At 42.7% G+C, this 15,521-nt stretch overlaps 1 protein-coding gene across 1 annotated transcript in view; it reads left to right on the top strand.

Moving 5' to 3' along the window:
- Positions 1-15,521, top strand: part of COL19A1 (collagen type XIX alpha 1 chain) — a 277,248-nt gene that overhangs the window by 247,149 nt on the left and 14,578 nt on the right. Inside the window, 6 exon segments of the mRNA XM_023754306.1 lie at positions 4,861-4,905; positions 4,996-5,058; positions 9,486-9,521; positions 10,040-10,084; positions 13,098-13,268; positions 14,964-15,030. Coding sequence (XP_023610074.1) covers positions 4,861-4,905; positions 4,996-5,058; positions 9,486-9,521; positions 10,040-10,084; positions 13,098-13,268; positions 14,964-15,030 — 427 coding nt within the window.

Raw genomic sequence — 15,521 nt, forward strand, 5'->3', positions numbered from 1 at the left:
AGTAGTCTGAGGAGGGTAGGTTTTAGTTCTTCCTTGAATGTTTGGTAGAACTCCCCTGTGAAGCCGTCTGGCCCTGGACTTTTGTTTGCTGGAAGCTTTCTGATGACTGCTTCAATTTCTTCCATAGTTATTGGCCTATTGAGGTTTTTAGATTCTTCCTGATTGAGTTTTGGAATGTTGTATTTTTCTAGGAATTTGTCCATTTCCTCCAGGTTGTCTAGTTTGTTGGAGTAGAGTTGTCCGTAGTATTGTTTAACAATCATTTGTATTTCTGTGGGGTCTGTTGTTATTTCGCCTCTATCATTTCTGATTTGGTTTATTTGGGACCTTTCTCTTTGCTTCTTGGTGAGCCTGGCGAGTGGTTTGTCAATCTTGTTTATCCTTTCAAAGAACCAGCTCTTGGTTTCATTGATTTTCTGTATTGTTTTTTTGGTCTCTATGTCATTGATTTCTGCTCTAATCTTTATTATCTCCTTCCTTCTGCTCACTCTGGGGTTTTCTTGTTGCTCTCTTTCTAATTCTTTGAGTTGTAGAGTTAGATGATTAACTACCATTTTTTCTTGTTTTTTGAGATAGGCCTGTAGAGCTATAAACTTTCCTCTCAGGACTGCTTTCATTGTGTCCCAGAGGTTTTGGATTGTTGTGTTTTCATTGTCATTAGTGTCCAGGATGTTTTTAATTTCTTCTTTGATGTCATCGGTAACCCAATCAATATTTAATAACATGCTATTCAGCTTCCAAGTGTTTGAGTATTTTGGGTTGTTTTTATTGTAGTTTATTTCTAACATTATGCCATCATGGTCTGAGAAGATGCTTTTTATGATCTCAATCTTCTTGAATTTGTGGAGACTTTGCTTGTGACCCAATATGTGGTCAATTTTTGAATATGTCCCATGAGCACCTGAGAGGAATGTATATTCCGCAGCTGTGGGGTGTAGTGTTCTGAAGATGTCAATTAAGTCCATCTGATCTAGTGAGTCATTTAGGATTGCTGTTTCTTTGCTGATTGTTTGTCTAACGGATTTATCCAGTGATGTCAGTGGTGTATTAAAGTCCCCTACTATGATTGTGTTATTGTCGATATCTCCCCTGATATCTTCCAGAAGTTTTCTTATGTATGTGGGTGCTCCTGCATTGGGTGCATATATGTTTACCAGGGTTATATCTTCTTGTTGTATTGATCCCTTTAGTATTATGAAGTGGCCTTCCTTATCTCTGGTTATGGCCTTCACTTTGAGATGTATTTTGTCAGATATAAGTATTGCTACCCCAGCTTTCTTTTCCTTTCCATTTGCGTGAAAGATATTTTTCCATCCCCTCACTTTCAGTCTGTGTGAGTCCTTTCCAATGAGGTGGGTCTCTTGTAGACAGCAGATGTATGGGTCATGTTTTTTTATCCATTCAGCCACTCGGTGTCTTTTATTTGGGAGCATTTAGTCCATTTACATTTAAAGTTATTATTGAAAGGTACTTGTTTGTAGCCATTTCTTTTTTGTGTGGTGTGTGGTGGCTGTTGTTCTTTCTGAGCTGGATATTTCTTCTTTTACAACAGGTCCCGTTTAGCATTTCTTGCATGGCTGGCTTGGGGGGGTAAACTCCCTTAGCCCTTTTTTGTCTGTGAAGCTTCTTATTTCCCCTTCAATTTTGAATGATAGCCTTGCTGGATAGAGTATTCTTGGATTCAGTCCTTTGCTTTGCATCACTTTGTAGATTTCCGTCCATTCTTTTCTGGCCTGATGTGTTTCTGTTGAGAAATCATTTGATAATCTAATGGGAGATCCCTTGTATGTTACTTTCCGCCTCTCTCTTGCAGCCTGTAAGATTCTCTCTTTATCCTGAACATTTGCCATGGTAATTATGATGTGTCTTGGTGTGGGTCTTTTCGGGTTCACCTTGTTTGGGACTCTCTGGGCTTGTGTGACTTTTTTCTTCCCCACCTCAGGGAAGTTTTCTGATATTATTTCTTCGAATAGGTTTTCTAATCCATGTTCATCTTTCTGTTGTTCTGGCACCCCTATTATTCGTATGTTGCTTCGTTTCATGTTGTCCCAAAGTTCCCTTAGGCTCTCCTCCTGCCTTTTAATTTTTTTCTCCATTTGCAGTACAGTTTGAGTGTGTTTTGCTTCCTTGTCTTCTAATTCACTGATTCGGTCCTCCGCTTCTCCCAGTCTACTGTTGATACTTTCAATGGTGTTTTTTATTGCAGCTATGTCGCTCTTCATTTCTTCTTGGGACTTACTTAAGTTGTTGATTTTTTCACCTGTTTCTTCTAGCTTCTTGCATACGTAGTTGAGTTTTTCATCTGTTTCTTCTTGCTTCTTGAACATCCGGTGCATGTACTCTAGGAACCTTATTCTGAATTCTTTTTCCGTCATGTTGCATATCTCTGTCTCACTTAGCTGCTTTTCTGGCGAGTCCTCCTTTTCTTTCCTTTGGGGGTTTCTTTGTCTACCCATGTTTGATCTCACTGACATTACTAGTTGTTGAATCGTTCAGTGGCTGGACCCTGGGTGGCAGTGGCTGCTCCCTGGGTGGCAGTGGCTCCTCGGTCTGTGGTTGCTCCTTGGGCGGTTGTGGTAGCAGCGGCTCCTCTGTTGATAGCAGGGCCTCTGATGGGTGCTGTTCACAGTTGTGGTGGCTCTTCTGGCTGGTGGAGGGAGGCTTCAGACGCAGCAACTGTTCCCCAGGCAGAGCGTGTGGTGATCAGGAGGCCGCTGTTGCTTGAATCTTCGAGGCAAGTCCAACCTTTCCGTGGAGGGGTGCAGGTCTCCCCTTGGCTCTTGCAGTCGCGCTGTTTGCGAATCGCTGCCTCCGGGTCAGTAGCCGCCGGGCTAGTAGCCGATCTCTGGATGCCGGTGAACGCTGCCTGAGATGGCGCGGTCCCGCCGCTGCGCTGGCGCCCAGAGGGAGGTTTCAGCCTCAATCTCCAACCATCCGCATTTTTTAGGAGTTTTCTGTCTTTCCTGGCTGCAGACTGTCTCTCAGCTGAACCTCCCCAGCTTGATCGGGCTGATTGTTACCCGTTTCAGCTGCTCGCCCCCATCTGGTCCGGGACAAAGCACCAACACGTCCGTCTAAGCCTCCGCCATTTTCTCCCCAACATAACATAGTTTTTGAGTCCAATGAGGCCATCCAGGATTAATGCCTAGCTCTGTTTTGTCTCAGCTGTATAAAATTGAGAAGTAGCTTAACTACCAATGATTTTCATCATTGGTGTTTCTATTTCTCCCTCCTTCTCCCTTCCTCTCTGAAATCAATAAAATATTTTTAAATAAAGATAAAAAATGAGGGACAGACTCAATCCAAATGAAGAATTCCTAAGAGATTTTTGAAGGCTGCGGCATGATTGAAATAAGGGGTAATTGCAGTTTTGTTACCTCATAATTAAGAGAATGAACTGACAGTTACAAAAATTGAGAAGGGGTAGAAATTTGACACCCTGCAAAGACAGAGCAGTGTAATTAAATACATGACAGTTCTTTATAACTGGACCTGACGGTGGCTCAGAAAATAAAACAGTTAAAACATTCTGGAAACAGTGGTGATGGTTACACAGTGGTGGGAATATACTTAATACCCCTGAATTTTACACTTTAAAATGTTTAAAATGGTAGATTTTTGTCATGTGTATCTTAACCACAGTAAGAAAACAACTATGTAAGGTGATTGTTCTGGTTGAGACCTACCTGGACAGACACATCACCGCCATTCTGCTGAGTACCGAGGGAATCCACCCCTGCCCTTCCTAGAGCAGACCAGTCTATCCCTTTCTGGCATATTCAGGCCTGTCCAGGGGTTTCCCCAGGCCTTCTTTCTCCCCAGCCCTGCCAGAATGGCATATGGGGACACAGAAGGGAGTATCTGTATGCATGGGCAGTGGGTGTGGCCTCTGGTCAGCGCGCTCCCCTCAACCCCTCGGCTCCCCCACTCGGGCCCACAGGAACCTCAGGAGTCTCTGCTCACCCACACAGGCCGTGGAGAGCCAGGGTGCCCGCTCAGGCCTGGTGTCTGCCCATCTCCACTGCTCAGCCATATCTTCACCTGGGAGGGGGTCTCCTCCCAAAACTCCAGACAGCAAATAGGGGAAAAGCCCTCCCTTTTCAGATTCCCTCATAACCTACTGTGGTTTCTACGGTCTCAGCCATGCACCTACATCCCCACTTAGTTGGTCTTTCCCAACCACATTAGGTTCAAGGGATCGAGGGCAGTTCCTTCTCAAAGGCAACATCTTTATGGCCACTCTGGACACCTGCACTTTCCCACTTCCAGACTCTGTGGGACCATCCTCCTCACATGTTTCATCCCTGTGGTCTCCCCACCCCAGGATTCTTCTGTTGTCACTGTTCCAGGGCACATCTGTTGATGTGTATTGGAACAAATCGATCTTGTCCTCTCCCTTTCAGCAAAACACAGCTTTTCAAATCAAACATGCTCTTTGCCAGGCTATCCTACTACATACTTAGAAACCTTCTTGTGAAACTCAAAGTCTAGGAAAGATTTCGTTTACCCTCTGTGCCTTCCCACCCCCTAAAGTAAAGACGAACTGAACTGCCAGTCAAATAGGCACCAGAGGGATTTCCAGAAATGAAAATGCATTTGCTTAATATTTTCAAAACTTACTATCCTTCCCGCTCACCCACCCAACATACACACATGTGCACTTTCAGGGAACTGTTCCCCAGCCTGTCCCTAGGAGCCTGCAGGGTTGAGTAGGGGCTTCCAGGAGTCTGTCCCACCAGGAGTGCCTCTGAGTGCAGAACCACAGCCTGGCAGCACATTAAGCGCAGCGTGTGGGGGTTGAGCACGTGGCACCATTCAGTAATTTGGCTCCTAACAGTTCTCCTTGGTTTGATTTCCCAGGGGAAACCCGGCACCCCGGGGCCTCCAGGAGTTCCAGGGGAACCGGTGAGTTCGTTACTAACAGCTGTACTTGTGTTGCACCGCGTGCAGGTTTAAAGCTTTCTTGGTGACTAATATTTGTGGACATCTCCACAGGGGGAGAGGGGACCTGTTGGAGACATTGGTTTCCCTGGACCGGAAGGACCCTCAGGAAAGCCGGTAAGAACTTGCATGGTTTAAAATTTGCCAGCTTGAGAAATATTCTAAGCATTGCCTCTTCTCCTATCTCCTCAGAACACCTGAGATTTATGTAAGTCGTTTCTGAGGCAGTAAGTGAGGTTCTGCAAATGGATTCCGGGGTGTGGCTCTCACTGAGTGCCCTGGCTCTCTCTGAGGTATCTTCATGTCTTACACAAGAGAGAGAAAGCTGAAATTCTTTTCGTTTTAAGTGTCAGCGAATTAGACTCGTTGTTTCTTAAGTCTAATGTTCTCAGTGGACTTAAAAATAAAATGGCCCTTCGCATCCTAAAATATAAAGAAACTGAAGACTCACAGATATAACACCTGTGTGTGAAGCTAAAGATTAAAGTAGAAGCCGTTTTCTCAGGATCCCTCCCTTATCTATGGGCCTTGTTCTTACACTTTCATAAATCACTGCTGCCAAATATATCATCCCCCTGTGTCCTAAGGAGCTCTGGGCTACTGATATATAGTACCGCTGTGACACTGTAACAGTCATTCCTACTAATTCAATTCAACATATATTCATGCTGTTTGCTAAGGATGTGCTGGGCCCTGAGGGGAAGGATATAAAGATGAATAAGACATACCCCAGTCTCAGGTTTTTTTCTTTATAGAAGGCACTACTGCGTGCACAGTGACTCAGTGGTTGAGCGTCAACCTATGAACCAGGAGGTCAAGGTTCAATTACCAATCAGGGCACGTGCCCAGGTTGCAGGCTCCATCCCCAGTAGGGGGCATGCAGGAGGCAGCCAATCAATGATTCTCTCTCATCACGGATGTTTCTATCTCTCTCTCCCTCTCCCTTCCTCTCTGAAATCAATTTTAAAAAAAATACATTTTAAAAAAAACAACAAAGAAGGTCACTGTTCCCTTTGCTTGTTTATTTGCTCTGTGTGTATAAGGAAGAGCAGGTACTGAGTGTAAACAAGCAGCACAGAATTCATGAGGCCGCTTAGTATCTTTGTGAAACTTTCAGGGTTGGTGCACTCCCTGACTGCCACCTCCCCAGAGAAGGCAATGTGAAAAAAATGGGAAGCATCTGGAATCTAGCATTAGGAAGATCTGGGTTTGAATTACGACTCCAAGGGTATTGTGAGTCACTTAAGTAACATGACATGAGGAAAGCATTTCCAGTGCCTGCCCATGGGAGGTGCTCAATAAATATTAGTTTAATTCCCTGCCTCCCCCTTCGCTTTCTCTTACCAACTTCCCATTTCTAACCCCTGAACACCATCTCATTTTAATGCTTACCAAGAGGTGCCTAGGGGATGAGGCAAAAAGAAATTTGTTTATTCAGCAAGTATTTCTTAAGCACCTACTATATGCTAGGCACCGTTCTGAGAGCTAGCAACTCACGGGATTTACATGCTATAATAGGGACACAGACAACAAACACATGCAATTTCAGGTAGAAGAAGATCTAAGCAGGGTGAAGTACTAGAGTAGCATTTAATAGGGTGGTCACAAAAGGCATGCCATTTGATCAAGACCTGCACAGAGTGAGAGCTCAAGTCCTAGGGAGTTGGGGGGGGGGGCATTGTTTCAAGAAAAAGAAATGGCTAGCAGAGCGTGGTGTGTTTAAAAAACAGCAAAAGGCACAAAGTTCAGAGTGAACTAAGCTAAAGAAAAGTGGGAAAGATCCTGAGGTAGAGGTAGGCAGTGGCCAGACCACAAGGAACTTCTTGGTCCTGAACAGAGCTTGGATTTCACTTGCAGCCTGATAGAAACTCGCTGGGGTGTTTGTAGAAGGGAAGGAAAATGATTGGACTACATTTTAAATGATCACTCTGACTAGTGTATGGAGAGCAGACTGTAGGGTGAAAGCAAACAGAACAGTGAGGAGGAACTGTGATAGCCCCCATGAGAGAGAAAGATGGAGAGAACAGGGAAAGCATGAGGAGGAAGAGTTGGGGTTGAAGGGACAGCCAACAAGATTTGCTGAGGGACCAGCACCAGCTGTGGAGTATGAGGGAGACAAATGAACGCTGTGGTTTGGGGAATGAGCCACCGTGTCAGAGTGGTGTGTTCGGAGAGATGGGAAAGACTGGAGATGGGTGGTTTGGGGAGGGAAAACCAAGAATTGTCTATTTCAGACACATTCATCTTGAAGCAGTAGTAGCTATCCAAGGGGAAATGCCAGGTAAGCAGTGGAGAAAGCATCCGGAGTTAATGGCAAGGCTGGGTCTGCAGAGACCAATCTGGGTACTTAAAGCTGAGCCTGGATGAAACGGAGTCACTGTGGTGAGACAGAGGAGGACCTAGCGGTAAGATTGAGAAAGTGCAGCCCATCAGATGGGAAGAAGAACCAGGTGAATGAGGCTTCCTGGATGTCAAGAGAACCAAGTGTTTTAAAAGAAAGGAGTGATAAACATACAGGCAAGTGACATGAGAGCTGATCATTCGCCACAGGATTTTGCAATGAGGAGGTCATGGTGGGAGAGACTCCAGCATGTTATCATCGTGATAAGAATGGTCCAGTTGAGAGAGGAAATTTGTGTGCTATAAGAGAGTGCAGGTAACTTTGGGGAGGGGGAGAAGACTAGTATTCCACTCACAAATGGAAATTGGTCTTAACAAAGAATGGGGCCGTTCATTCCTCTTTAACAGGAGACAGAAGTCAAAATACAAATGCATGTAGCTGGTGGGTCAGGCGGAGGGAAGGGAAGGTGGTGCTCTCCTGTTTATTGCCTCAGTGAAAGAAGAATCGGGGTCATCAGCTGGCCATGGGGAGTGGGGTGATGATGCCGGACTTTTGAAGAGATAGGAAATACGTGAAAGAGTATTTTTGGAGAGAAGGGAAGGGAGTCAAATCAGGAAACACAGAAGGGTGACCTGGTAACGCAGGCGGGCTGCTTGCCCTCTGCCATCCTTCCCTTAGATTGGAACAAGTGAGCCAGAATTCGTGATCTTCTTCAACCACAGTTCGACGCTCAGATGAGACATACAATCGACAGAAAGTTGGCTCTACCAGAAATGGATTCTTCCAGAGAAGTGAGATGAGGGGAGGGAGCGGCAAGTCCAGTACGCTTAGGTTATTGTAAAAATCTCTGAGAACAGGATCTGCTATGGAAAGCAAGTTAGTAACACCTTCCTATGCCAAAGAGAACACACAGGACAGTCTTTGATGAATTATGAGGCCCCTCCCAAAAAGACTATAAGGGTTATTTCCTTTCTTTTACTGCTACCAAAGACATGAATTACATGTTTACACTACATTTATCTTCTTTTAATCAAGTGACACAGTTGTTTCTTTCACATCCTCTGCTCAATCAGCTTTAGCTTTGTTGCTTGTGTTTCTGGATGTCATAAATTCTTTGAACCATACCCTTCAGGTAACATGTTCTTAGTAAAAATATTCTGGACAATTCCCAGGATCTTTCAGAGAGGTTGGGGGACTTTGGCTGGGCTCTCAGCTGTGACAGACTTTAGTGTAATTTACAGCACTGAGCACATGCGGTTGTCTGCAGTTCAGCATAGAATCCATTCCCGGGCGCACAATAAAAGTCTCCTTGGCTTTTCAAAGGAGCATGTCCATGAAATCGCCTGCTGGCTAAGAAATCATTTTCCTCACCTTGATCTCCCTCTTCAAATCAAATCTCAAAAACACATCTGCTCTTGGACTCTAGGTATTTCATTTGACCACCAAGTGCTTTTCCTTCTCACATTTCCCGGCCGATCGTTCTCACCGTCTTATAAATCCCCGAGCTTTTATTACCACCTCCAGAACTCCCTTATAAAGTTCAGGAAACTTGCAGTTTACTAATAAAAAGCCACTATTTGATACTCTCAGAAACCGTGATTACAGATTTCCTTGCTTTCCCTTCATATTCTCCAGCTGAAAAATAACATTCCTTCTCTGGCTGACAGTTTATTTCATATTAAGATCCAGCTCTGGCCATGTTATGAAATTTCCCCAGCAGCAATGGAGACCATTTACTGAGAATGCCTCCTCGTGCTGGAAAAATTGTGAGGAGGTAGCAGTAAATGCCATACACCAGCCACCTGGCACTATGGGGCACCTTCTTATTTCTCAGAATGTACCTGATAGAATAAGTAAGGAAAATCACCCTGTTGCCTGTTCACAGTGAGCTTGGCATTTTCAGCTCTTTCACTAAATCTTTCATTTTAAGGCCATTATTTTATCGTGACTTTCTAAGTGAAGAAGCCAGTGCTATTAAGGTTAAGTAAATTGCCTAAAGTAAATGGAACTTTGCGGTGGCAGAGTCAGAATGTAAACGTGGAGCTATCTGGTTCTATCGATTTTGTTTTCCATTTCACCACACTGCATCACCAAAATCTCCGCAGGAATATGATGGAGACCTTGGGTCTCTAACCTTTTGTTGGATTTAACCATGTCTATCAGCACAGAATTAGAAATATTAGTCATTTTTTTGTCTTTACAGGGAATAAATGGAAAAGATGGATTACCAGGTGCTCAGGTATGGAAAATACCATCCTATATAATAAAAGCCTAATATGCTAAATGTCCAGTCGTCTGGTCATCCGTTCAACCAATGAAAGTGTAATATACTAATGATATGCTAAGGCCACTCAACTGTTCGCTATGATGTGCACTGACCATCAGGGGGCAGATGCTCTGACCAGTAGGTTAGCTTGCTGCTACGGTCCGGCCAATCAGGACTGAGGGAGACAGGCTGGACACGCCTTGGAGCCTTCCCACAGTCCCTCCCAGGCTGGCCAACCTCCTGCATCCCTCCCTGGCCCTGATAGTGCACCAGTGGGGTCCCTTGGCCTGGCCTGCACCCTCTCACAATCTGGGCTGAAGGACCCTCTCCCCCCACCTCCGAGTGCACAAATTTCATGCACCAGGCCTCTACTTTAAAATAAGTGTTCTGATGCACAACCGCGGGATACCCAACAGCAGAATACCTGGAGGAGCAGACTGAGGGGAAATCTTGACATGCAGTGACTTTTCATGCTGACATCTGTTTTTCAGGGCATCATGGGTAAACCTGGAGACAGAGGCCCCAAAGGAGAACGTGTATGTATATTACTATTTTGATTGTTAAGTCTGTCTGCTACACCTGTGCTATCATTTGACACCCCAGTTATGAATGTAGACCCCCTACAAATCTCAAGGCATGAAAAGGGTACAGCGTATGTGATCCCAGATCTTGCTAGATGTAAAGCAGGAATGTTGAAGACCCAGAAACAGGCCACGTGGCAGATACACCTGCATGGCTGGCTTTTCTAAACAGCTAAGTCTGATTGGTTTGGAAAGCTTTGTCATCCTCTTGTCTCAGACATAGGAGGATTTGTGGAATAATAGCTTTTACTTATTATTCCACAGATAATTCATAATAACTAAAGGAAATATGAAAATAGAGGAAATAACATGAAGATAGTAAACAAGTCTACCTTACCCCACTATAGACAAGCACTATTGATATTTTGGCCCAATTTCCATCTCTCTCACTCTTATACATAACATACACATATACTTAATGAATCAATACAAAAGAATATATACTTTTTTCAAAAGTGAACTCATAATTTCTTTGTAAATGCCTGTTTTTGCCTAATAACATATAATGACTGCCTTTCCATGTCAGTAAATATAGAGTTGCAGCTACCTGTTAGTGGCGACACGTTATTCCACTGTTTGGATACACCTTATTTCACTTAACCAGTCCCCCTTTTGGGGGTATTTAGGTTTCTCCCAATTTTCATATTATAAACATCACTATAATGAGCATCTTTGTCCCTAGATCATAAAATAATTTTAATACGTTAAAGATTGTGTTTATTTTGCACACAATCAGGGTATTGATCAAAGTGTGCTAGTATTTCTTTTATTTATTTTATGTTAACAGTCTCTGCTATTTCTCCAAATGTGATCTGGATTGATATACTTGCATGCAGATATATTTTTTCTTTTTTAAAAATATTTTTATTGATTTCAGAGAGGAAGGAAGAGAGAAAGAGAGGTTGAAACATCAATGATGAAAGAGAATCACCGATGGGCTTCCTCCCACATGCCCCACACTGGGGACCAAGTCTGCAACCTGGGCATATGCCCTGACTGGGAATTGAACCCTGACCTCCTGGTTCATAGGTCGACGCTCACCCACTGAGCCATGCCAGTCGGGCACAAATACACTTTTATAACTAAGACAGTAGCACTGAAATTATGTCCGTCTACATCAAGCATGTCAAACTCAAAGGCTAACACAGGACAAATAAACAAGGTTTAAGTTTAGGTGGGCCACACAAAAACAAACGCTTCAATTTTCATAGAAATGTAGGGTTATTTCGATAGAGACATTCTGAATACAAAAAGATGAAATAAATGAGTAATTGTTAACATAAAATAATAGAACATTTTTATAAAAATTACTATTTTTTCTTGAACACTAACTTACCAGACACTGAATAACTGCACAAATTAATAAGCATAATGCAAATCTATTTTTCTTATTCTCCAAAAGTGAAATATTTCCTGTTGCACACACCAAACAAGTCAGTCCAAGACTAATGAGATGGCAATCAGATGCTAAAATATTCGCTGCTAATACTCTGGTTTCTCTTCAGATCGCATAAATCTTTCGCCTTTTAAAATATTTGCTGCTATATTAGTGGAAAGAAATGGTGAGCCTGCATGTAAGGCGCGTAAGGGAATGAATGTAACACGATTATAGTAATCAGTCATTATCGAACATTGTAGTTCATTATTAATAATTATGTATAACAGGGTATTATAAAAATTAAGTTACGAGATTTTTATTAAAATGTTTCTTACATACCGTTATATTGGCTGGTCCACAAAAATATTTGTTGTGGGCTACATGTGGCCCACGGGCTGTGAGTTTGACATGCTTGATCTACATGGCTTCTTTCTACACCTCTTTATGCCATGATCAAATAGATCTCTGTAATTGTTCATTTGTTTTCATAATCTATATATATAAAAGCCTAAGCAACTAAACAAGCAAACGACCAGTTGACCCAACTAGTTGCTATGACATGCACTGACCACCAGGGTCAGACGCTCAACACAGGAGCTGCCCCCTGGTGGTCATTGCGATCCCACAGCCAACCTCCCACAGCCAGCCAGCCGACCTCCCGAGGTCTCTTCCCCTGGCCGGACCCGGTCACTGGCCAGGCCAAGGGGCCAGGCCGAGGAACCCCACTCATGTATGAATTTATGCACCAGGTCTCTAGTTTTTTAATAAAGAGAAATAGACTTTGGACTTTTGCAGTGGAGCCACACAAATAAAAGAATAATACAGTGAAATATAGGGCAGCCTCAGTGCACCATTTCATCATATTTGGTTTGGTCATTACCTCATGGAGTAGTGGAAGTGAATATTTGAAATATCTATAACTGAAACACCTGCCATGATCTATCTATCTACCTCAATGTCTCTCTCTCTCTTTCTCTCTCTCTCTCTCTCTCTCTCTCACACACACACACACACACACACACACACACACACACACACAAACACACACACACACACACAAACACCTGTATAGAAATCAACCCACAGAATCTAATAAAGACCAAACATACAATAGCAAGCAGGAAAAAAGAAAAGCATGTGATTTAGGAGGTATTTTGAGTGTCTTGAAGTTTTTCTGAGTGAAAAATCTCAGTGATGAAATCCTCTGGTAATCATCCTTTATTATTTCAAAGGAGACCCAGGCCTAAAGTGACAGCTGCTACTGACTTTCAAAACTGTCATTATTCTTGACTGGAAACTGAGTACACCTGACATTGTCATTACTGTTCACTGAGTGCTTTCAGCATACCAGGCATTGTTCTAAGCACATCACTTGAGTTAACTCATTCATTTCTCAGCATCACCCTGCTTAGTGGACACTATTAATACCCTCACTTTTTAGGAGAGGAAGTTGGACACAGAGAATTTAATTCACTCACCCAAGGTCCCACAGCGAGGGAGTGCCAGTGTCTATCCCGATCCTTTGTCTGAACCACAGCTGTTGCTGTTGTAAAAGAGATCGTTCTTTACAATTAATTTTTTCCTTAACAGGGTGATCAGGGAATTCCCGGAGACCGAGGCCCACAAGGTGAACAGGGAAAGCCAGGCCTTCCAGGCATGAAGGGAGCCGTAGGTCCTGTGGGGCCACCTGGAGACAAAGGCTCTGTGGGATCCCCCGGGCACCAAGGCCCTCCTGGCATTCCGGGCGTCCCCGGCACTCCAGTAAGTGGTACTGAGAGCTCCAGAGCTCCTGGCTGGTACTGACCACATATCCCTTTTCCCATGAAAGCAACAATAGTTCTTTCAAAATAAATGAAATGAGCCTAACGTGGCCTCTGTGAGGGTACAATTGCTGTCATTTCTTTCAAGTTATGTACCAGACCTTCTGCTAAGCACTCCTGACACGTGACCTTCCAGCATCCTCACAATGAACCTGGGAGGATGGCTGTCCTTTCCATCCGACTTAACAAAAGCAAAAACTTGGAGTCAACTTGTCCAAGGTCACAGTTATTTAGTGGATCAAACCCAGGTCCGACTGACTCCAAAGCCTTCCTCTTAAGTACTATCTATAATGCCTCCTCCCACCACACAGGAAATACATACTATGTCTGTTTCATATTAAAACTTCACTTTGATGAATATCAGAACAGCAGATCTGCTGGAGTAGTACTCTGAAGTGGAGACCATTTGGGCCAAGAGTGTTTGGTTAAAAAAGCCAGGTCTTTATTAATATCCTCAGAAGGCATGGTGGGTGCCATTCCACAAAGGAACTTCATCTGAAAATGTCCATGTCAGGAAGAAGGAGAGTTTGGGAATAAGGTCAGGGAGTTAAGGACATGCTGTCCTCAGATGTCATTACCAGACAGAGGGCCAAATTGAGCATTCCCAGAATTTTCAGACTTCTTTATTTTTACCCACTTCCCCTGACCTCTACTTGAATAAAACCTGTAGAATGGCTTCTCTGTGTCAATAATTGGTATTTGATGCATTAATTCAAATTTATTTGTCCCATCTGCAGTGAAATTAAAATGTTGAAATAGGGCATTCTTGGAATTACTGAGTCCTAACAGCAATCATCATCTGAACCCAACACATTGTCTTTAATTTTATACCCCTGGATAGTAACCACCAAATACAAAGAAGAGTAATAAAACACTTTGAAATCCTATCCATCATGAAAAAATGATAGCTCCCTTTTGAAATATCAAGGTCTATAGTAAAACATTACTATTATATTGGTAGATTCTTTGTCAAAGTCATGTAAATTTATTTGTGAAGAAGTTAAAAACGCAATTGACATCATTTACCTACTTGCATTTTCTCTTAAAAAAGAAAACTGCTTAATAGAAATAGGCCTGCAAAGTATAAATTACAGAATAAACTTTACCATGAAATGGGAAAAACTTAGTAAGCTTTATCCCATGCACAAAATATTTAAAAAAATAATCTGGAATACTTAGAATTCTTTTCCAGGTTGTCTTCCTTTGAAAATACATAATATCAGTGAGGTAATAACTGTACCAGTGTCCAGTGATTGGTTAGAAGTTTAGTTGTGCCCTGGATATTTAACATCATGATAACACTGCTCAAGTTCTGTAACTTCAGGAAATGAAGTAATATGAAATGTCTTTCCTGACTATATGAAGCCATGTCTCTCCATTCAATAGGAAATATGTTCACATCACTGGTTATGATTTCAGCCCACAGCTTTTAAAGCAATTAGGCACTTCAATTTCTTTCTAGCATTTGATCAAAACAAAAGAAATGTATTGCTTAATATAGTCAGTGGCCGAAAGCATTTTGCCTGATAAATGTATCTCTACAGAAGCTTCAAGTATGCATGCCAACCCAATATTTCTATTCTCTATTCACTTCTCCTGTGCTCTATTTTAACAGACCTTTTTTTTTCTTCTTTAGGCTGATGCCGTTTCATTTGAAGAAATAAAGAAGTATATTAATCAAGAGGTACAAAGGATTTTTGAAGGTTAGATTTGCTTAATAAACATTTCTGAATCCTTTATCAATTCTCATCCACTGTGGAAAATCCCTGCAGCAACATTCTCAAAAGATGGTCATTAAACAAGTTTAAGAGGCAACCCACTTTGTGAAGGGAAGATCTGTGTGATAGAAAGATTTTCCTTATGCTAAGTTAAAGTTGCCTCACTATAACTTCCTATCATCATTCTTGGTCTGCTGCAACAACACAGGTAAAGTATCTTTCTCTATTCAAGTGTGACCACCCTTTAGGTATTTTTCTTTACTCTTTTTTATTTATTGATTTCAGAGAGAGAGAGAAACATTGTTGTTGCACTTATTTATGCATTCATTGGTTGCTTCTTGTATGTGCCCTGACCAGGGACCAAACTCACTTCCTTGGCATATCCAGACGATGCTCCAATCAAATTGAACTACCCAGCCAGGGCCCATGGATTTTTCAATATCCTCCTTAGTTTTCTCTTCAGTGGAGTGTGCCCA

Source organism: Myotis lucifugus, unplaced genomic scaffold (assembly GCF_000147115.1).
Source record: "Myotis lucifugus unplaced genomic scaffold, Myoluc2.0 scaffold_59, whole genome shotgun sequence".
Classification (NCBI taxonomy): Eukaryota; Metazoa; Chordata; class Mammalia; order Chiroptera; family Vespertilionidae; genus Myotis; species Myotis lucifugus.